Genomic DNA, 24,829 nt, shown 5'->3' on the forward strand with positions numbered 1-24,829 from the left:
AAAAAGATTCAGACCATCAACCTATCTATGCATCTCATAATTTTATAGATTTCTATCAAGTCTCCCCTCAGCCTCTTCCATTCCAGAGGAAACAAGCTGAGTTTTTTCTAGCCTCTCATTATAGTTCATACCCTCTAATCCAGGCTGGATCCTGGAAGACCATTCTGCACCCTCTCCAAAGCCTCTGCATCCTTTCTGTGATGTCGTGACTAGAATTGAACGCAATACTCTTGAGCGTGGCTGAACCAAACTCTTATAAAGCTGTAACATGACATCCCGGCTCCTGTACTCGAAAACCAAACCAATAAAGACAAGTAAGCCATGTGTCATTTTTCAACACTTGAGTAGCCACTTTCAGGGAGCCATGGGCTCGAACCTTTTGTACAGCAATGCTGTTCAGAGTCCTGCCATTAACTGTATACTTTTCCTCAACGTTTGATCTGTCAACGTGCAGCACCTTATAATTCACTGGATTAAACTCCATCTGCCATTTCTCACCCCACATCTGCAATTGATCTCTGTCCCACTGTATCTTTTGACAACTTTCTAAACTATCCACAACTCCACTAGTCTTTGTATCATCTGCAAACTTACTAGCCCACCTATCTACATCTTCATCCAAGTCATTTGTATATATCACAAACAGCAAAGAGTCTAGTACATATCCCTGCAGAATGCCACTAGTAACTGACCTCCAGCCAGAAAAGCACCCTTGCCAGAAAAACGCCCTTCCACCACTACCCTCTGCCTTCTATAGGTAAGACAATTCTGAATCCACGTGGTCAATTCGCCTTGGATCCAATGCATCTTAACTTTCTGGATGAGCCTACCATGAAGTACCTTGTCGAAAGCCTTACTAAAATCCATGTAGACAACATCCACCTCTCTATCTTCATCATTCACCTTCTCAAAAATTCAATCAAATCCATAGAATCCCTGCACTGTGGAAACAGGCCCTTTGGCCTTATAAGTCCACACTGAACCTCAGAGGAACCCACCCAGACCCACTGCCTTGTAACCCACCTAGTCTACATATCCCTGAACACTATAGGCAATGTAGCATGGCCAATCCACCTAACGTGCACATCCTTGGACAGTGGGAGCCAACCCACGCAGAATGCGGAGAATATGCAAACTCCACACAGACTGCCGCCCAAGAGTGGAATTGAACATGCATCTCTAGTGCTGTGAGGCAGCAGTGCTAACCACTGAGCCACCGTGCTACCCCTTATTAGTAAGACATGCCCTGCCTCACACAAAGCCATGCTGATTGTCCCTAATTAGGACATGTTGCTCCAATGCGCATAAATCCTATCCCTAAAAATTGCCTCCAATAGCTTCCCAACTACAAATGTGAAACTCACAGGTCTATCGTTTCAATTATCCCTATTTCCCAAATTCAAGATAATCAGACAGTCAGCATAGTTTTGGTAAAAGGGAAATCATGTTTGACCAATCTGTTTGACTTCTTTGAGAATGACCACATGCTGTGGATAAAAAGGAACTGGTCAATTTAGACTATACTCGAATTTCCAGAGGATATTTAATAAGGTGTCACACCAAAGATTATTGTGGAAAATAAATGCTTGTGGTTTAAAGCCATATTGTGATAGATAGAAGTTTGGCTGGTTAACAGAAAGCCGAAAATAGGTAGAAATGGGTCTTTGTCAGGTTGACAAACTGTAATAAATGGTGTGCCACAGGAATTGGTGCTGGTCACTCAAACTTTTATGATTTATGTAAATGGCTTGGATTAAGAGATGGAAGGCATGGTTGCCGATAGTTCATAAAATAAATTGTTTAAAAGGCAGAAGGAAGCTACAAAAGATATAAAAAACAGAAATAGTAGGAAAGATTCATCAGGTTTGGCAGTATCTGTGGACGGAGAGCAGAGTCAACAATCCTGTTCCAGTGACCTTTCTTCAGAACTTATTGATTAGATTAGATTAGATTCCCTATAGTGTGGAAACTGGCCCTTCGGCCCAACAAGTCCACAACACCCTTTGGAGCATCCCACCCAGACCCAACCCCTATAACCCACACACCACTGAACACTATGGGCAATTTAGCATGGCCAATGCACCTAGCCCGCACATCTTTGGACTGTGGGAGGAAACAGAAGCACCCAGAAGAAACCTACGCAGACACGGGGAGAATGTACAAACACCACACAGACAGTCACCTAGAGCTGTGCAGCGGCAGTGTTAACCGCTGAGCCACCATGCCACCCCAAAGGTGAGGGAAGCTCATCGTCTCTGGGTGGGTTCGATACCAACCTCTGGTTAGCCAACAATGCTACCTCATATCCCTTTCCTTTCCATCCACCTTTCCAGAAAATTGAATAACCCTGGAAGTTGATTTCTTATTCTTGGTCACCCTAGAGCCAGGTCTCTGTGATCCCAAATACATCATATCCATTAATGAGCAGTTAATTCATCCACCTTATTACAAATGCTCCTTGCAATTAATGCACAGTCTTCATGCTCATTTTTAAAACAACATTTATTGCCCTTTTGGAATCATGGTGTAATGAGACCCTTTTTGATTTTTGTCTTTCTTTCTCTGCCTTCCACTTTCATTTTCAACTTTCCCCTTACTGTCTTTTCTTTTTGTTCCCACTTTCTTCCCTCCGACTTTCTGTATTCGTTCCCATTCCTCTGCCATTTTTGTTTAAACACTCCCCCTCGGACATTGGTTCCAGTCCTGCCCAGGGGCAGACTGTCCAGTTTGTACTGGCCCCACCTCCCCGGAACCATTTCCAATGTCCCAGGAATTTGAATCCATCCCTCTTGCACCATCCTTCAAGCCACATATTCGTCTTAGATATTCTGCCATTCCTAGCACACTGCACTGGCAGCAATCCTGAGGTTACTACTGTAAAGGTCTTACTTTTTAGTTTAACTCATTAATTAAGCTTGTAGGACCTCATCTGTTCTTTTTAGCTATATCATTCGTGCCTATATGCACCACAGCTGCTGGCTGTTCACTCTCCCCTCCCAAAATGTCCTGCAGTTGCTCCAAAACATCCTTAACCCTTCCATCAGGAAGACAACATACCGTCATGGACTCTCATTTGTGACTGCAGAAACACCTATCTATTCCCTTTACAATTGAATCCCCTGTGCAGCAGAGCCAGCCATGGTGCCATGAAACCGGCTGTTGATGCCTTCTCCTGGTGAGCCATCTCCCCCAACAGTATCCAAAATTGTATAGCTGTTTTGGAAGGAGATGGCTGTAGGGGATCCCTGCACTGCCTTCCTAATCTTCCTCTGCCTATTGGTCACCCATTCCCTATCTTCCTTAGTAATTTTTATCTGCAGTGTGACCAATTTATTGAACATGCCATTCATGATTCCCACAGCCTCGCGGATGCTCCAAAGTGTATCCAGCTGCAGTTCCAGAGCTGTCAAATGGTCAGACAGGAGCTGCAGTTGGAAACACTTCCAGAACATGAAGGAGTCAGGGATATTGGAAGGGTCTCTGAATTCCCACATCGCCCAGGAGAAGTATGGAATGGGTCTCAGATCTCCAGCCATGAATTAAACTTTAAGTTAACTTAAAAACAGGAAAGCCAATAGAAAATAAGAGAGAAGAAAAACTACTCACCAATCACCAGCCATTCATTTACCTGCCAACTGTAACTTCACCATTCCTCCTATTTCACCTTTACCTTCATACCTTCAACAGCTGCAGTAGTTTGCTTCTCCTCTGACTGTCTTACCTCATTGCTGATCACCCTCCTCACCAAAGCCCGGCATTCACTTAAGACTACGCTTAAACCTCCAGCAGCACTGCAACCACAAAGCTGCCCTTCTCAAAATGGCTACTCCAAAAACAGCCATTCCACAACAGCTCACCTTTCTTTTATTCATTCCTGCGTAGTGACTAAGATGACTTCTCCCAGAATCTTTTTCAGGAGCACCCTCTGTTGGATGCCCTTGCATTGTTCACTGACACCAGTTATACTGTTCTCCCCTCCTAGGCGCAGTGACTGAGATGATTCCTCCCCGAGTCCTCCTCAGTTGCTGCTCAATGAGGGGTCTGGGCCTGAAACGTCAGGTTTTATGCTCCTGAGATGCTGCTTGGCCTGCTGTGTTCATCCAGCTTCACACTTTGTTATCTAGCACCCTCTATTGGGCCATTTTAGTAGGGTGGTCAGAAACATGTATGGGACACTTTTATCAATCGAGGTATAGATAAAAGCATGCAAGTTCATAGAATCCCTACAGTGTGGAACCAGGCCCCTCAGCCCAACAAGTCCACACCAACCCTCAGTGCATCCCACCCAGCCCTATTCCCTCTAACCCACCTAATCTACACATCTCTGAACACTATGGGCAATTTAACATGGTCAATTCACCCAGTCTGCATATCTTTGGACTGTGGGAGGAAACCAAAGCACCTGAAGGAAACCCATGCAGACACGGTGAGAACATGCAAACTCCACGCAGACACTCACCAGAGGGTGGAATCAAACCTGGGTCCCTGATGCTGTGAGGCAGCAGGGCTAAGCACTGAACCACCATGCTGCCCAAAAAGTGGTAAAGGAGAATTACCTCACATCCTTTAAAAAGTACCTAGAAGAGCACGTGCTACATCATAACTTTCGAGGGTATGGGCCAAGTGGTTGGATTGAAGGTGAGGTGTTTCTCACATATTGGCACAGACCAGATGGGCCAAAGGTCTTCTTCTGCAAAGTATGATTCTAACATTCTCATGGGAGTAAAAGTAAATTATATGTGGAATTGAAGCCCAGAGAGAGAGGGAGTACAAGTTGGGCAGATAAAGACATGGATAATGGTGAGCTAGGAGAAAGAAAAGCTACCAGTAGGGACAATTAGTGAGTGAAAATGTGTTGGCTAAGGTGAAAGCAGCCCATGCAATGTGATCTGGTGTGTGAGGGGTTGGTAAAAGAGATGGAAGGAAATGCTCAGGAATTAAAATTATTAAACTTGATGTTAAGTCCTCGAAGTTTCAGGGTCTACAAGCAGGAAAAGTGAATAGTTCTTCCAGCTTGTATTGAGCTTCAAAGTTATGGCAAAGATCTGTAGCTCAGATTGTGGAGGAGGTTGTTGACTTGTTCGCCAAGCTGGCTTGTTCTCGCTCAGATGTTTCGTCACCATGTTAGGTGGCATCATCAGTGGGGCCTCTGATGAAGCGATGTTTTTCTACTCCACTTGGAATTTATACTGTCTGGTCCATTATGATGAGTAGCAACATTTTCAGTTTTGATCTGTAAGCATTTATATATGGGGTCTAATTCTATATGTTTGTTTTCTGAAGTATGGGTGGAGAACCATGCTTCTAGGAATTCCAGTGTGTGTCTATGTTTGGCTGGGGCTACTATGGTTTCCGTGTCCCGGTTAAACTGATGGCCATCGTTGTCTGAGTGTACCGATATTAAGGAGAGTTCATTGTGTTGTTTTGCTGCTAGTTGATGTTCATGATGGCTAGCCTCCTTCCTGTCTGTCCGATGTAATGTTTGTGGTAGTTGTTGCATGGTATTTTGTAAATCACATTGGTTCTGTGTGTTGTGGAAATGGGTTCTTTAATCTTTGTAAGTGTTTGTTGTAGAGTAGCTGTGGACTTGTGGGCTACCATGATTCCTAGTAGTCTTAAGAGCCTTGTTGTCAGTTCCAGTATGTCCTTGATGTAGGGCAATGTGGCCAATATGTTAGTGTGTACTGTGTCCTCCTGTTGTCTGTTTAGTAGGCATCTCCAGATGAAGTTGCCAGGATATCCATTTATAGTGAGGGTTTTGTATAGGTGCTCTCCCTCTTTCCTGGGCAGCTCTGGAGTGTTGAAGTGTGTCCTGGACCATTTAAATTGTGTCCTAATGCAACTTTGTTTGTGAACTTTGGGGTGGTTACTGTGAAAGTTAAGAATATGAACAGTTTGGGTTATATCAGTTTTCTGTCTTCTGAGGTTTGGAACTCCCCATGGTTCATACGCTCAATTTTAACATCCAGAAACAGAAGTTGATTGTTGTTTTCTTCTTCTCTTGTGAATTTAATCTCTGCAAATATGCTGTTGATGAGGTGCTGGATCTCTTTTAATTTGTTGCATTTAATAATGACAAATGTGTCATCTACATACCGGATCCACAGTTTAGGTTGAATGCGGTGGAGGGTGCTGTGTTCTAGTCTTTGCAGGTTCAAACTCAGGTTCGATTCCAGCCTCGGGTGGCTGTCTGTATGGAGTTTGCACATGCTTCCTGTGTGTGCCTGGATTTCCGTTTAGGTGGATTGGCAATTGTCTGCAGTGTCCGGCGATGTGCAGGCTAGGTGGATTAGAACCAGGAAATGCAGAGTTACAGGGACAGGGTAGGTGGCTCGCTCTGGTGGGGTGCTCTTCGGAGGGTTTGCATGGATTTGGGGACAGAATGGTAGCTCAATGGCTAGCACTGCTGCCTCACAGAGCCAGGAGTCCAGGTTCGATTCCACCCTCAGGTGACCGTCTGTGTGGAGTGTGCACATTCTCTCTGTGGGTTTGCTCCAGTTTCCTCCCACAGTCCAAAGATGTACAGGCTAGGTGGACTGGCCATGCTAAATTGCCCATAGTGTTCAGGGATGTGTAGATTAGGTGGGTTATGGGGGAATGGGTCTGGGTGGGATATCTGAGAGTCAGTGTGGACTTGTTGGGCCATAGGACCTATTTCCACACTGTAGGGATTCTATGGAATGGAAGTAGATTAATTTAGGATACATAGAACATAGAACATAGAACATAGAACAGTACAGCACAGAACAGGCCCTTCAGCCCACAATGTTGTGCCGACCATTGATCCTCATGTATGCACCCTCAAATTTCTGTGACCATATACATGTCCAGCAGTCTCTTAAATGACCCCAATGACCTTGCTTCCACAACTGCTGCTGGCAACGCATTCCATGCTCCCACAACTCTCTGCGTAAAGAACCTGCCTCTGACATCCCCTCTATACTTTCCTCCAAACAGCTTAAAACTATGACCCCTCGTGCTAGCCATTTCTGCCCTGGGAAATAGTCTCTGGCTATCAACTCTATCTATGCCTCTCATTATCTTGTATACCTCAATTAGGTCCCCTCTCCTCCTCCTTTTCTCCAATGAAAAGAGACCGAGCTCAGTCAACCTCTCTTCATAAGATAAGCCCTCCAGTCCAGGCAGCATCCTGGTCAACATGGTCAACATGGACAAGGGTCTGTTTCCGTGCTATATATCTTTATGACTCTGTGACTCTATGAAGGGCATTGATAGGGTAAATAGACATGATCTTTTCTCCAGGGTGGGGAAGTCCAAAAGTAGATGTTGTAGGTTTAAGTTAAGAGGGGAAAGATTTAAAAGGAACCGAAGTGGCAACTTTTTCATGCAGTGGATGCAATGAACTGCCGAAGGAAGTAGTGGAGGCCGGTATTATAATAACAATATTTAAAAGGCATCTTGAAGGGTGTATGAATACAAAGATTTTAGGGGCATTTGGGCAGATGGGACAAGATTTATGTAGGATATCTGGTCAGCGTGGCAAGTTTGGCTGAAGGGTCAGTTTCCATGCTGTACATCTCTATGACTATACAACTCTAAATTAACATTTCAAGCCCTGTACCCATTCTACAAGGCACAGGTCAGCAATGTGATGAAATACTTCCCACTTGCTTAGAAGACTGCAGCTCTAACAATGCTCGAGAAACTTGGCACGATGCAGGACAAAGCAGCCCACTAAATTTGCACCAGATTCATACACTTCCACTCTTCCACTACTGATGCTCAGAAGCAGCGGTGTGTACCATCTACATTATGCATTGCAGAATTTCACCAAAGATTGTTAGACAGCACCTTCCAAATCTAGAATCACCACCATCTTGAAAGACAAGGGCAGCAGGTACACAAGAATACAACCATCTTCAAGTTCCTTTCTGAGCTACTCACCATCCTGCCTTGGAAATATGTCAGCATTCCTTCAGGACGGCTGAGTCAAAGTCCTGGAATTCCCTCCCTAACAACATTGTGGTTCCACGAATAGCAAATGGACTGCAGAAGTTCAAGAAGGCAGCTCACTGTCACCTTCTCAAAATTAAGTAGGGACAAGCAATAAATTCTGGCCCAGCCAGAAATGACCAAAGTCCATTCCCACAAGTGAATAAAAATGTTAGTCAGTGGATAAATTTCCTTTCATATCCTTTGGAAAACCCTCAAAATGAATTGTCGTTAGATTAGAAGGAATACCATCAATTATCCTCAAAAATAGATTATGCTGGAGATAATTCAGGCATACGAAATTATATTGATCTTCAATAATGTTTTTAATAATGATACTTTGAAATTTAATTTCTACAAACACTAGGGAGAATGATTTTTGCCAAGTTATAATGACTGTAACATCATCATTCTTAATAAGAAAATGTTATTTATGTTTTTATTCATTTTTAGCCAGAAATGACAGATAATCCTTCCCTTGGCTTTGTTGATGCTGGAATTTCATTTGTTATCCATTCACCCAAGGAACCACCACAAGTGGAGACAATGGGCCTTTTGGCAGGAGTTGGAATGCATGCCCATGCTGCAATACGCCAGTTAAAGGTAAGTGGAGAAATAATATCCTTAACAAAGTGAAATCATCTACTCAGAATGCTTTGAGATTTGTTTGAAGTCATGGCTAAAATTGAATAAGTCAAAGTTTTGTTTCTCATGTTGTAAAGACCAGTTTTGTTTATTGGACTGTGGACCAAAAAAAGGGAAAATATACTGCTTTGAACCAAAGAAACTGTGAAAGAACATGTTGCAGTTTTCAAAATGATGTACTGGAGCTTATTATGCAATGTTGCCTTATTCAGCATCGGTTGAGAACATGAGGATGTTTGATACATTGGGCTGAATCCTTACCTAAGCGCATGTCGTATTTAGTTTTTTTGAAGAAGTTCATACCACAAGACCCAGTGAGATTTCTTGCAGTATTTTAGCAAATGTCCCTCATTAATTAGTGACCCCCATCGCAATAGCATCCCTCAGCTAAAATCTATTTCTATCTTACCAGGCACCAGTCCCCGAACAACTTTCCATTCATCAGATATCTGATGTCAGAGTCATACAGCGTGCAAACAGACCCTTTGGTCCATCCAATCCATGCTGACCATGTTCCAAAATTGAACCATTCCCGGCTGCCTGTGCTTGGCCCATATCCCTCCAAATGTTTTACATTCATGAACATGTCCAAATATCTTTTAAATGCTGTAACTGTCCCTGCATCCTACACTTTCTGAAGCAGTTCATTCCACACACAAACCACTCTCTGTCTAAAAATGTTGCCCCATGTCTTTTTTAAGTCTTTCTCCTCCCCTAACACCCAAACCATATTAGGTTTTGGAGTAGATCTGTAGCTCAGGTTGTGGGTGTTGAAGTTGGTTGGCTTGCCGAGCTGGTTTGTTGTTCCACAGACGTTTCATTACCATGCTTGGTAACATGCTCAGTGCAGCCTCTGATGAAGCATCAGTGTGTTTTCCCACCTGGTTTTTAAACTCTGGGGTCTGTTGTGATGGATTGCCTCACTTCCGGTTTCCTCCATAGTGGAATATTTATGGAATCGAGTTCAATGTGTTTATTAATAGCCTGCCTCATGGAGTGCCATCCTTCCAGGAATTCTCGTGCTTGTCTCTGCCTAGCCTGTCCCAGGATCTTGGTGTTGTCCCAGTCGAAGTTGTGGTTCTCCTTGTCCATTTCTCTTTCAACTTAGTTTCTATGGACGGAGCTAACAGGCCGATCTTGGCATATTCCTTGAGTAACCTAACCAGATAACCCCAGATAATAAGTACCAGACCATTGATTGATTGATGCCTGTATGTCTCCCCGGCCAAGTTTTCCCTAATGACCACTACCAGACTAATTGCATTGGAGGCCCAGGACTATGATCCACTCTCCAAACTGTTGACACGTGGTATAGGTATGGGATTAATACAGCACACTGCTTTACAACAAGATTTCTGCCCCTTAACTGAGGACTGCTGACCAGCAAGGCAACATGCGTTGTATGACTTCACTAATCGATATGACATAGCAAGGCAATGCATGGATGCTGCAAGCATGCAGGTGGTGCTAAGTGAATGAGGGCTAAGATACCAAGCGAGCAGCCCTGAGATGCAGCATGGCCCAATCCATGACCTAGGTCCCTGTCCATGTTCATAAACTTCCTTTTTTAACTGGTTGTCAATGCTCATTTTTGGTGCATCCTGCAATGCAAATCAATACCTTCTGAGCATTCTACAAGTGAATTGGAGAGGTCCCACGATGAGTTTGGTAAGCGTTGGATGCCAATGTCCATGGATAAGGGTTATTTGTGGCTGGAAGCCATTGTTCATTTCCTGAGATGTTGTTTGTTACTAAACAACATAGAGAGTGGTCGCAGCCAGCAACAAACTGAAGTGGCAGGTACCCACTGTAATTTCTAAATTGAGATTTCTTGATTTCAAACTTGCTTGATGCATTTGGTATTATAGAAAGCTAAATATTAATGAGATGAGTTGCTGAATTAATAATGCATTTCAAAGCTATAAAGTATTAAAAGCTAGAAAGTAACCCACCATTCTGCAAAAGCGTAAGATAGGAGTGAGACACTCCGAATATCCATAAAGTCCCTGTCATCCATTTTCAGTCACAAATCTTGCAAGTCCACTTTGCTAGACCCAAAAAAGATTCCATGCCTGCTTTCGTGTCTATGTGTTCAGGGCAATTTTAACCATAGACAGTCCTTGAATTGGTTTTTCAATTGACCATTTGTTGTTTACTCAAGAGGGCCCAATATGTTAATGACCAATTCTTTGATTCCTGGAAGGAGGCTACAGCACGACATGTGGACAACAGAGTAAATACATTGAGCCTGTAAAGAGAAAGTGCCACAACTTCTCTCTCCCTACTCCCGTGTGGAGAAGTAACATAAAATGTCCACACGCTTTTCCCACTCACCATTTCTCTGTAAATTGCTCCCTTTGCAAATTGCCTGTTAAAAGGGAAAGCCACCTTCAGAGACAATGAAGGGCACATGCTCAAACAGTGAATGAATATTTGCACCAGTGTGCAAACAATTTCATCACTTCAGTAAAAACCTAAAAGGAAGTGGAATGAATCAAAGAAGACCACACATCAATTCCTGTAGTCCAGATTGGTTTTATTACATTGTTACTTTCAACTTTTTATTTTAACCACTTTTTTCATCCTTAATGTCCTTGTCTCCTTGTATGTCTGTTTGTATGTGTATGGATTTTTAGAAAGGGGTAAAATATACAACTGTTGAGTTCTGAGGAAGGGTCACCAGACCCAAAACAACTCTAATGTTTTCTTTCAGATGCTGTCAGACCTGCTGAGCTTTTCCAGCAACTTCTGTTCTTGGTCCTGATTTTCAGCATCTGTAGTTCTTTAGGTTTTTATGTCATGAAGAAGATATTTGGTATGCTTACCTTTATTGATCAGTGCAATGAATATAGGAGTTGGGAGGTCATGTTATGGCTGTACAGGACATTGGTTAGGCTGCATTTGGAATTCTACATGCAATTCTGGTCTCCCTGCTTGTGAAAGGATGTTGTGAAACTTAAAAGGGCTCAGAAAAGATTTACAAGGACCATAGAATCCCTATGGTGTGGAAACAGGCCCTTAAGCCCATCAAGTCCACACCTAACCCATCCCCCTATAATCCACCTAGGCTCCACATCCCTGAACACCACGGGCAATATAACATGGTCAATCCACCTAGCCTGCATATCTTTTGGTCTGTGCTAACCACTGAGCCACCATGCCACCCAAAATGTTGCCAGAGTTGCAGGGTTTATGCTATAGGGAGCAGCTGAATAGGCTGGGATTATTTTCCCTGGAGTGTTGGAGGTCAAGGGGTGACCTTATAATGGTTTATAGAATCATGAGTGGCATAGATAGGGTGAATAACCAAGGCCTTTTCCTCAAGGTGGGGGAGTCCAAAACAAGTTCATACATATCAAGTGTCAAAAATATATTTTCACTAATAGTTAAATATGATTTGTTCCCATAGTGATCTCCTGTGTCATTGAAGTTGCAACTGAATATATTTATTTTGAGTCAGTATGAATGATGTAAAAACAAATCAATTTTCCTGTAATTTACAGACTATAAACCAGGAGTATCCCTGGGGAGAATGTAATCCTTATATACATCTAGAACATCATGACACTTATACAACTTATGGCTGTTTACAAGAATGCAAATCAAAGCACATAAAAGAACATTGTGGCTGCATACCCTTCCTGCTACCAGGTTGGTAAGCTTTTTAAAGTGCAATTGAAGTGGGCTTAAAGTTTATAGAATTATAGATTTGTTGCAGTACAGAATAAGGTCATGTTATGTGTCGTGTCTGCAAGACAACTCATCTAGAACCAATCCCCACTTTTTCCCTGCAGTCCTAATTCTTTTTCTCAAAAATGTGCCTTATTTATAATATTTTTGAAGAATATCACAAAAATATTTCAATTTCAATCTTACAGAATTTACTACGATACGCAACCTGTCCCCATTAACCGTGTTTCATTCAATATAATTGTAACACACTTCATACTTACAACTTGGAAATTAGAGTAAGTGCAAACATGTAAATTATTTTCCTCAATGCGCCATGTTACTATGTGATCTGTGTCAATACATTTTCAATATTCTTGTTTTATAATACAGAGTCCTTGAAAGGTGTAAAGCCTGAGGGGTTCTACAAGTTTCCAGTCCTTCAGTACACAATGGCTGAATGAGCTCAGATAATGACCTTTCCCCATTATAGTTCTGCAGTGTATGTCCCAAGCTTTAATTTGTCCCTTTGCGCAGGGTGCTGGAGTTTGCAATGTGTATGTCTGCAACACTTATCGTAGAAAATTTCTCCACTGAAAGATCAGAAAGAGTGTTTTTCTCAGTTGATTTCACTCAAGTTGATGTTTGTCTCAATGAGTATCCTTGGGAATGGTCCAAATAACACAAAGCCCTGCTTCACAGAGCATTTTTAAAAGAACCTTATCAGAAACCACTCCATCTCACACCAAACACTCTTTGAAACCGCCTTTGTCCCAAGGAAGTGGCTACATTCTCTTCACCATTACATCCACCTCAAGGACAACATGCAAAGCTGGTGAGATTCCAGGAAGGACCTGATGAGAAGAGCCTTTCTCATAGCATCCCTAAATTATTGAAGCAGGTTATTTGGCCGACGGAGTTCACACCAACGCTCCAAGCAACATCCCACCCAAACCCACACCTCTACTCTATCCCTTGCAACCCTGCATTTCCCATGCCTAACCCAACTAGCCTGTAATCCCTAGACACTATGGGAAATTTAGCATGGCCAATCCACCTAAGCCGCACATCTTTGGGCTGTACAAGGGAAACAGGAGACACCCAGAGAAACCCATGCCGACCCAGGGAGAATGTGCAAATTCTGCATAGATAGTTTCCCGAGGGTAGAATCAAACCCAAGTCCTTGGCGCTGTGAGGCAGCAGTTTAACCATTGATCAACCATGCTTTTTCATCAGCAGCCAAACTACGTCTTGGTGATAAAAACAAAATGTGCTGAAGAAGCTCAGCAAGTCTGGCAGCACTGGTGGAGAGAGAAACAAAGTGAATGTTTTGAGTCCAAGATAATGGGAACTGCAGAAGCTGGAGAATCCAAGATAACAAAGGATGGAGCTGGATGAACACAGCAGGCCAAGCAGCATCTCAGGAGCACAAAAGGGTCTAGGCCCAAAACGTCAGCTTTTGTGCTCCTGAGATGCTGCTTGGCCTGCTGTGTTCATCCAGCTTCACACTTTGTTGTTTTGAGTCCAATATCACTTTTCTTCAGAGCTTGTACTTGTTTTAAGCTCTGGCCATGAAACATTCTGTCACATGACTTTTGGCAATCTACACAGAAGATCATCCAGCAAGCTCTATGATCTCATTTTCCCACAGGACTTTGAGGGTGTTATATGCTGATCATTGCCTGATGGATTGTTAAAGATGTTTGTCTGCATAAATGTCTTCACAACGGACAGATAGTACGACAAGATTTAAATATTTGAAGCACCATTCTCTAAGTGCAGGAAATAACAAAGCCTATTTGGTAAAGAAAAATCACTTCCTTGTATATGAGAAGAGTCTCATGTGTTTGACAAGATATAGTTTGTTTCAAGTAAACAACTAGTTACAGGTTACGTTGATCTGGTAGACATTGTTATAGAGGTTTTGGGGAGCACCAGATGGTCAGCCTTATCTCTGTGAGATTCCAAACTGTCCTGTTCTCAAGTCCATAATATATCAACACAGTGAGTGATGCTTATGGACCTCCTCAGTACTCACCTTTTCAGGCATTTTTAGAACCATCTTTAATGGATCAAATAACCAAATGCACATTAAACAATTCATCCTGCATCCTTTATCTTGAAGTTAATGAAAAGAAATGACAGACAGTAGAATAACAAAGTGAGAGTAATGCAGCCTGCTTTACATGAAATTGTGTTTCATTTCAAGTGCTCTTTTATCAAAATCCATTCATGCTTTTACTGAATTTGGTTAATTTGGGAAGTTTCCATGATGTTTAATGATTTCCCACTTGATCACTTATATTGAGACTAATACAACTTCTAAAATTCCTAAATTCAGCTCAGTTTCAGCACCACCTGTGAGATAAAATCAAATAATGGAAAATCTGGGAGCCCTAAGGAATTTGGACAAATGTTTCGATTCTTCATTATTTTTGAAAGCTAAATAGGTTAGAATGGGTATTAGCAACAATATGGGAACATATACACTTAGTTAACAGACAGGAAATTGTATCAGTAAGTCATGGTTGAAAAGGAATACTAGATTGTACTACTATTTATGCTGAGTCTAACAATAGTTTTAAACACCATTTGATTTGCTGTTAATCAATAAATAGTTGTTTTATTCCACTGGGTTATAACACAGATAGTGTGAACCAATGATTTCCATTTATCTTATGGCAGATTTTACATTTTTATTGAACTAATAAAATTAAGCTTAAGTTCATTGGGCATTGGGGAAGGTCAATGGAATGTTAGCTTTTATTTCAAAGGGAATGGAGTATAAAATTAGTAGAGTCGTGCTAATACTATATAAGGCACTAGTCAGACCATACCATGATACTGTCAACAGCCTTGGGCCTCTTATCTCAGGAAAGATATTAGATGGCATTAGATGCAGTCCAGGCAAGGTTCACTAAATTAATCCTGAGTATGGAAGGAATTTCTTCTCAGGAGAGGTTGAGTAGGATGGGCCTACACTCATTGAGGGTAGGAAGAATAAGGCACATCCTTATGGAAATATATAGGAATCTTAGGGGGTTTGACAGGATGGTCATGTTGAGATTGTTTCCCCTTGTTGGAGAGTTTAATATCAGAGTGCATGATCTCTGAATAAGGCATTTCCCATTTGAGAGAGAGCGATGAAGAGCAATTTCTTCTGCAGAGGGTAGTAAGTGTGTGGAATGCTTTACCACACAGGGCTGTCAAGACTGGGTTATTAAATATATTTAAGGCTGAGTTAATCAGTATGGAGTCACAAGACAGTGGATATAGTGGCATTGATGGTAAAATTACAACTCCAGTGTTAAGACTCAAGATAATTCGATCAAAAAGTGTTACCATTACAAAGCAACACTGTAGAAATTACAAAAATGATTAAACCTACAATGGCAGTAGCTTAGATCCAGTATCAGGACATAGAAATATAGAAATATAGGAGGTAGAGCAGGAGGAGGCCATTTGGTCTTTTGAGTCTACTCCACCATTCATCACAATCATGACTGATTGTTCAACACAACAGCCTAATCCTGCTTTCTCCACCTAACCTTTGATCCCATTTGCCCCAAGTGCTATATCTGGTTGCCTCTTGAAGACAGTCAATGTTTTGACATTAACAACTTCCTGTGGTAATGAATTCCACAGGCTCACCACTCTTCTGGTAAAAAGAATGTCTCCTCATCTCTGTCTAAACGGTGTCTCCCGAATCCTCAGACTGTGATCCCACGTTCTGGACACACCCACCATCGGGAACATCCTCCCTATATCTGTTCTGTTTAGTCCTGTTAAATTTGTATAAATCTCAATGCGATCACCCCTCATTCATCTGAACTCCAGCAAAAACAACCCTAACCCAGTCAATCTCTCGTCATACGTCAATCCTGCCATCACCAAAAACAAAGGTAGGCCATTTAGTATTAATGGTGTCGCCATGTTTTGGGTCAGTTGTAAACCATAAAATGCACCATAATATTAAAGTAATTTATCAATGACACAAAAGTATTACAATTTAGTTTTAGCTACAACATGTCAAGTAAGTATTTGGCTTGTGAGTAATTACACATACCAATTTTAACATTGTTAAATGAATGATTTTCGTTATAGGAAATGGGCCTGAATGTGAACCAGAAAAGTACTACAACTGTGCATATCCAATTCTGCGTAAGTGTTGTGCCTTGAAAGCAAAACATAAATTGATATTACTTTGTTTGGATTCACGTGATTGTACAGGTCAAGGAGGCGGGATGAGGTTAGTACGTGGGAAATGGAGGTGAGGCTTGAGGTGGGAGGAGGGGATAGGTGGGAGGAAGAACAGGTTAGGGAGGCGGGGACGAGCTGGGCTGGTTTCGGGATGCAGTGGGGCAAGGGGAGATTTTGAAGCTGGTGAAATCCGCATTGATACCATTGGGCTGCAGGGTTCCCAAGCGGAATATGACTTGCTGTTCCTGCAACCTTCGGGTGGCACCATTGTGGCACGGCAGGAGGCCCAGGATGGACATGTCGTCTAAGGAATGGGAGGGGGAGTTAAAATGGTTCGCGACTGGGAGGAGCAGTTGTTTATTGCGAACCGAGAGGAGGTGTTCTACAAAGCGGTCTCCAAGCCTCCGCTTGGTTTCTTCAATGTAGAGGAAGCCACAACGGGTACAGTGGATGCAGTATACCACATTGGCTGTTGTTCAGGGGTGTGTGGGTTATAAGGGGATGGGTCTGGATGGGATGCTCCAAGGGGCGGTATGGACTTGTTGGGCCAAAGGGAATCTAATCAAAGTGTTAAAGTTAGTCAAACAGTGCAATTTGATGCATTTTTAGAAAAAAACATGAAAAAAGCTGTCATAACTCCTACAGATCTATGGGAATCATTAATTAATCTCCTTATGGAGCACACTGAGTATGAATATCTTTGGCAACAGGCAATAACCTGCCCAAATGGAACCATTCACTCCAGTCCTTTATGGAGCTGACCCCTGGTGATCTGGTTGTGGAAAATAAAAACGGCTTGGTGAATCATAGAATCCCTAGAATGCAGAATGAGGACATTTGGTCTCTTGAGTCTGCACCAATTCTCCAAAGGGCATCCCGCCCAGCCCTAGATCACACATCCTATCCCCATAACCCCAGAATTTACCTTGGCTAATATGCTTAGCCTACAATTCTCTAGACACTACAGCCAATTTATCGTGCCCAATCCACCTAAAATGCAGGAACAAATTACCGCAGATGCTGGAATCTGTACTGCAATAAAAAATGCTGGAGATCACAACGGGTCAGACAGCACCCATGGAAAGAGAACAAGCTAATGTTTCAAGATAACAAAGTGTGAAGCTGGATGAACACAGCAGGCCAAGCAGCATCTCAGGAGCACAATAGCTGACGTTTTGGGCCTAGATCCTTCATCAAAGACGGGAATGGGGAGAGGGAACTGGAATAAATAGGGAGAGAGGGAGAGGCGGACCGAAGATGGAGAGAAAAGAAGATAGGTGGAGAGGAGAGTATAGGTGGGGAGGTAGTGAGGGGATAGGTCAGTCCAGGGAAGACGGACAGGTCAAGGAGGCAGGATGAGGTAGTAGGTAGGAAATGGAGGTGCAGCTGGAGATGGGAGGAAGGGATGGGTGAGAGAAAGAACAGGTTAGGGAAGCGGAGACAGACTGGGCTGGTTTTGGGATGCAGTGGGGGGAGGGGAAGAACTGGGCTGTTTTTGGGACCAAGTGGGCGAAGGGGAGATTTTTGTCTCCATCTTCGGTTTCATAACACCAGCCCAGCTCGTCCCCTCCCTCCACTGCATCCCAAAACCAGCCCAGTCTGTCTCCGCTTCCCTAACTTGTTCTCCCTCTCACCCATCTCTTCCTCCCACCTCAAGCCGCACCTCCATTTCCTACCTACTTCCTACCTCCTTGACCTGTCCGTCTTCCCTGGACTGATCTATCCCCTCCCTACCTCCCCACCTATACTCTCCTCTCCATCTATCTTCTTTTCTCTCCATCTTCGGTCTGCCTCCCCCTCTCTCCCTATTTATTCCAGAGCCCTCTCCCCATCCCACTCTCTGATGAAGGGCCTGGGCCCGAAACGTCAGTTTTTGTGCTCCTGAGATGCTGCTTGGCCTGCTGTGTTCATCCAGCTTCAAACTCTGTTATCTTGGATTCTCCAGCATCTGCAGTTCCCATTATCGCTCAAGCTAATGTTTAAAGTCCTGATGACTCTTCATCAGAGCTGAAGTGAACTGTAGAGGGGACAGCATTTATGCTATAGTTTGGGGGTGTGGTTGTGGGGGTAGTGAGTGTAGGGTGCTGTGGCAAAAAGATGTTGATTGTACAGATTAAGTGATTGAAATGTGAAAATGGCAGAACAATGTCTCCTGCCAGACTTGAAAGGAGAGTAACTGGGATGGAGGGAGTGGAGAACATGATAGCACGTTAAAATAAAAGGAAGAAATGATTCATGATTGTTGAGTTAAAAAGGCTGTAAAGTGCCCAGTCTGAAAATGAAATGTTGTTCCTCCAGTTTGCACTGTGATTCACTGGGACACTCTAGTATGCCAAGGACGGACAACTGAGCATGCAAACAAGATAATAAAGGGTCTAGGCCCGAAACGTCAGCTTTTGTGCTCCTGAGATGCTGCTTGGCCTGCTGCGTTCATCCAGCTTCACACTTTATTATCTTGGATTCTCCAGCATCTGCAGTTCCCATTATCACTGATGCAAGCAAGATGTTGTGTTACATTGCCCAGATATGGTAAGGTCAGGATCCTGCTTGTGCACAGACTGGAGTTGTTCCGCAAAACAATCACCCAGCCTGTGGACTTGTGGGCATGCAAGCAGGATGCTAAGGGAAGGTTGGGGTCTTTACCTGGCCCTTACGCACCTAAACTGCACGTCTTTGGGCTGTGGGAGGAAACCAGAGCACTCAGCAGAAACCCACACATACAAGGGGAGAACATGCAAACTCCACATAAACAGTCAGTCATGGCTGGAATTGAACCTAGGCACCTGACACTGAGGCAACAGTGTGAACCACTGGTCACTCTATTGTGTTCAGTTATGTGTGATAGCACCTCCATACTTTTGAATATAAAAAAGAGAAAAGAAATAATCCCTTCATGTTCTCAACTAATATCTTTATACTATCAAGGGAACAGTTAATTATGACTGACTCAAGACGTAATAATGAAATTGAAGTCAATGAGGATCAGGGGAAATCTTTTCACTGATTGGAGTCATATCTGCTTAAATGGAAGATGACTCTGGCCAATCACCTCAGCTCTGTAATGTATTTGTAAGCACCCCATGGTTATATCCTATACCCAATCATCTTCACCTACTTCATATAATCATTCCTCCATCATAAGATCAAAAATAGGAATATTAATTGAATACGTAATGAATAATTTAATTCACAACTCCTCAGATAATGGAAGAGTAGTTAGCAACAGGTAAACAAGACTTGGAGAGTATGAAGCTTTTCTGTGGCAAGTAAGTGTAATGCCACACAAGTACCTTCAATGACCAATAGGAGAGTCTAATCACATCTCTGAGCACACAGTGCCCTTGCCATTGTCAAACTCCCACCCATCATCATCCTTTCAGCATTGACCAGAAAGTTAACTGTACCAACTACACAAATACAACAACAGGTCGGACTCTCTATATTCTATTGGGAGTGACTCAAGCACCAAAATTTTTCCATTGTTTTAAGGTACAAGTCAAGAGTGTAATGAAATAGTCTCCACCTACCTGAATGAACAGAATTCCAAAACACAGCAATCTCAGTATCAATCTTGTCAAAGCAGTCGGTATCTCATCCACAATGTGATGATATTATGGAATATTGAGGGCGGCACGGTGGCTCAGTGGTTAGCACTGCAGCTTCACAGTGCCAGGTTCGATTCCATCCTCCGGTAACTGTCTGTGTGGAGTTTGCACATTCTCCCCATGTTTGCGTGTGTTTCCTCCAGGTGCTCCGGTTTCCTCCCACAGCCCAAAGATGTGCAGGCTAGGTGGATCAGTCATGCTAAATTGCCCGTAATGTTCAGGGACGTGTGGATTATAGGGGAATGGGTCTGGGTGGGATACTTCAAGGTGTGGTGTGGACTTGTTGGGCCAAAGGGCCTGTTTCCACACTGTAGGGAATCTAATTTAATCTAATCTAATTATGGCTTTAAGACATGTATTTTGTCCTGGTTGTTTGAAGAGAGGTTTTGTCCAGAGGTGCAAAATTATCTCTTCCAAACCAATAAAGTAAACAGCTTTTTTTTAAGTTAGAACAATAGAAACAGCATTAGTAGGCAGAGTCAGGCTCTCATAGAACGAGAGTTTTACTTTAGTTTTCAGTTGCTGAGGTTTGGAAGTTGGCTGTGGAAGTTGTTATACGTCTCTCTGTCACAGCAAAAAAAATTGGAGTTCTCTCCCCCTCTGTCTGAATTTTCTTTTGGTGTTCTTTTCACCTGGACTGGGGAAATATCACATGTGAAACAATAAATTTTACTGATTTGTCTTTGCCAAGGGCATGTTCATGGGATGATACTACATTGGAACAGTTGCTGTTTAGTCATTAGATAATCTATTATTCTGTTAAGTTTTCCTATGGAGTTAAAATTACATAAATTCTTCTTTTTCAGTTTGTATTTTCATTGGATGTAAAGATAGAGTGTAGTTTGCTTAAAGCTGAGTAGGGTGACCATTCAAATAACATCTGGAACACAGCACCTTACACTTGCCTTTAAATCAGATAAAAGTTAGGGTCGAGACTCTCTCTTTGATATGTCTGAAGGGGGTTTGGTCCAGTCCATAGAAGACTGGGGGCTCTTGTCAGGATCAAAATCTCTAATTCCAGGTTGGGTTTAGGATTAGTGGCATTGTTTGACTGACTTGAGAAGGCAGGCTTGATGATAAACCTAGCTCAGAGTGAATTTGCAAAAGTCTAAGTCACATTCTGGGGCCATGTCATCGGATTTGGACAGTTTGCCCCATGGGATGTGTAAACAAAGCTTACTAGGGAGTTTCCCATCGCACAAAACGGAGGGAAGTGCAACAATTACTGGGACTGACTCGTTTTTATGGAAAATTTGTATCAAATTTTAGTAGCATGGTTACTCCACTGACTGGCTTGTTGAAGAAGTACATACAATTTCAGTGTATGGAGGAATGTCAGAAGGCATTTGACAACCTGAAAGCCCTGATAACCACTGCCCCGGTCTTAACTACAACTAATTACGCGAGCCCACTCAGGTGGCTATTAATGCATAGTCATGCAGGTGTTGAGAGAAGACGACAAGAAGATAGAAAGAGCTGCTGGGTATTTTTCCAGAAAGCTGAATATTCAGAAATATTCTGTTGAGAAGGAGACCTTGAATTTGGCATTGGTGTTGCAACATTTCAACATCTATGTTGCCAGTAATATTTCTGAGACAATTGTATGTGCTAACCATAACACCTCAATGTTTTTGGAAAAATTTAAAAGTAAAAATACCAGACTGTATCAATGGAATTTACTGTTGCAGCCATTTAATGTGAAAATTATATGTGCGGCAAGATGATAAACATAATTGCTGACACATTGTCACGACTTTAACGAAAGAAGACGAGGGTGTTTGGTTGCAGAAGAAACGGATTGAAATGGATGGTAGTATTGAATCTTTGCATGCTGAGAGTCAATGTAACGAATATGTGTTGCAATGTATTAATAGTGTAAGACTAATGTTTTTGAAAACAAAGCCATCTTTGTATATTGACAGTTCTCTTTTATTAAGGAGGAAGCATGACAATATGATGGCTTTAATCGAACATGGAACATAGAACATAGAACAGTACAGCACAGAACAATGTTGTGCCGACCATTGATCCTCATGTATGCACCCTCAAATTTCTGTGACCATATACATGTCCAGCAGCCTCTTAAATGACCCCAATGACCTTGCTTCCACAACTGCTGCTGGCAACGCATTCCATGCTCTCACAACTCTCTGCGTAAAGAACCTGCCTCTGACATCCCCTCTATACTTTCCACCAACCAGCTTAAAACTATGACCCCTCGTGCTAGCCATTTCTGCCCTGGGAAATAGTCTCTGGCTATCAACTCTATCTATGTCTCTCATTATCTTGTATACCTCAATTAGGTCCCCTCTCCTCCTCCTTTTCTCCAATGAAAAGAGACCGAGCTCAGTCAACCTCTCTTCATAAGATAAGCCCTCCAGTCCAGGCAGCATCCTGGTAAACCTCCTCTGAACCCTCTCCAAAGCATCCACATCTTTCCTATAATAGGGCGCCCAGAACTGGACGCAGTATTCCAAGTAAAGAGATGCGTTTTGTCCTGGTTTTTTTTTTGGAGAGAGGTTTTGAGCCAGAGGTGCAAAGTTGTGTCTTCCGAGCCAGTAACATAAACAATCTGTGAGGCCCTTCTTTTTTTAAGTTTGAATGAGCATGACTGAGTACAGTCAGGGTCCCGCAGAACCAGGGTTTTAATTTACTTCAATTGTTGGGGTTTTGAAGTTGGTTGTGGAAGTTGTTACATATCTCTCTGTCACAGCAAAAAGTTGAAGCTTTCTCTCTGCCAGAATTTTCTCTCAGTGATCTCTTCTCCTGGACTTAAGAAGCATCACATGTGAGACAATCTACTTTACTGAATTTGCCTTTGCCACGGGTCACTTTATGGGATTTCACTATATTGGAACAATTGCTGAAGAGATGGGGAGGTTGCAGAAGGATCTAGACAGATTAGGAGAGTGAGCAAAGAAGCAGCAGATGGAGTACAACGTGAGATCATCTACTTTGGTGAAAAGAATAAAAGCGTGGACTATTTTCTAAATGGGGAGAATATTCAGAAATCTGAAGTGCAAAGTCAGTTGGGAATGCTCATCCAGGATTCTCTTCAGGTAAACTTGTAGGTTCCGTTGGTAGTTAAGAAGGCAAATACAATGTTGGCATTTTTTTCGAAAGGATTAGAAAATAAAAACAGGGATGTACTTCTGAGGATTTATAAGGCTCTGGTCCGGCCACATTTGGGGTACTGAGTACAGTTTTGGGCCCCATATATCTCAGGAAGGATGCACTGGCCCTGGAGCGGGTCCAGTGGAGGTTCTCAAGAATGATCCTAGGAATGAAAGACTTAATTTAGGAGGAATGTTTGGATTCTGGGTTCATACATGATGGTGTTTAGAAGGATAAGGGGAATCTAATTGAAACCTACAGAATACCGAACAACCTGGACTAAGTGAATGTTGGGAAGGTGTTTCCAATAGCAGAAGAGACTAAGACCCAAAGGCACAGTCTTAGAGTAGAGGGAAGGCCCTTTGGAATGGAGATGAGGAGAAATATCTTCAGGCAGAGAGTGGTGAATCTACAGAATTCATTGCCACAGAAGAATGTGGAAGCCAGGTCATTGAGTATAGTTAAGACAAAGATAGATAGGTTATTGACTGTCAGGAGGATCAAAGGTAACAGGGAGAAAGCAACTGAATGGGTCATGAAATTCATCAGCCATGATTGAATGGCAGAGCAGACTTGATGGGCCAAATGGCCTAATCTCTGCCCCTAAGTCTTATGGTCTAAAAGTTAGAGTCAAGGCTGTCTCCTTGATAAATCCAAATGCAATTTGGTCTGGTCCATAGCCATAACCTTAAACGATCACTGGTGCAAGTGGCCATGGTTTGTAGCATTGAGAAAATGCCCTGCAGCAACCCATCACAGCTTTCTCAACAGAACTTCTCAAACTCCCAGCATCGACAGCCTGCAAGGAAAGAGCAGTAGATACCATCCCCAACAACTCCAAACCTCCAAGTCTCTTTCACCCCAAGTCAAACATAATCCACCTTGACAACGTATCTCAGTTCCTTAATTGTTTTTGGGTCTAATTCATGGAATGTCCTAACTAATGAACTATGGGATTACCATAATGCAGATCTCAGCAATTAGACAGGTTAACTTACCAACACTTCCAAAAAATGTCTAGGGATAGACAAGAATGTCACATCCTGTGAATGTATAATCAGAACATTGAAATAACCAAAAGAATTATTTTTTGTCACAACGTAAAACTTTGCTGGGAAAAAAAACTTTTTTCAGAAGTCTTTTTTCCAATGTCAAAATATTCAAATGAATCTCAGTGACACATGCTTTTGCATCAAGTGTTCACATAGGATTTTCCTTTTTCTGTCAAACAAGACATCTTTGGAGGGCTGATAAAATATTCGGATTCAGGTACATTTTAAACCCTCAAAATTTTGACCCACCTTTGATGCCCCATGGTTGCAACACCTTCAATGTCTCCAATTCTATCTCTGGATTCACCACTCAACCATCGCTACAAAGTGCCAACACGTCCTTTCCATCTCCTCATCCCTCCCCTAGGTCAAGGCCTCCTTTTCTGAAACTTGTGAAGAGCTTCTACTCTTCAATATTTGATGCAGAATCCACATTCTCAACAAACAACTTCTCAGCTTCATGTCAGACATTAAAAATTATAAGTTTGCAAGACTCTCCAATGCTCACCTGTGGTGAAGGAATCCACTCATCACTCAAAATCCACGTCCTCTCTCCAGCCAGCTCCAGGCCCACCACATTGCTGGCGCCAT

At 42.5% G+C, this 24,829-nt stretch overlaps 1 protein-coding gene across 1 annotated transcript in view; it reads left to right on the plus strand.

Moving 5' to 3' along the window:
• Positions 1-24,829, plus strand: part of LOC125456084 (acid-sensing ion channel 5-like) — a 219,369-nt gene that overhangs the window by 112,556 nt on the left and 81,984 nt on the right. Inside the window, exons 7-9 of the mRNA XM_048538782.2 lie at positions 8,407-8,556; positions 12,102-12,249; positions 16,372-16,428. Of these exons, the coding sequence (XP_048394739.2) occupies positions 8,407-8,556; positions 12,102-12,249; positions 16,372-16,428 (355 nt within the window). The remainder of the gene's footprint in view (positions 1-8,406; positions 8,557-12,101; positions 12,250-16,371; positions 16,429-24,829) is intronic.

Source organism: Stegostoma tigrinum, chromosome 1 (genome assembly GCF_030684315.1).
Source record: "Stegostoma tigrinum isolate sSteTig4 chromosome 1, sSteTig4.hap1, whole genome shotgun sequence".
Taxonomy (NCBI): Eukaryota; Metazoa; Chordata; class Chondrichthyes; order Orectolobiformes; family Stegostomatidae; genus Stegostoma; species Stegostoma tigrinum.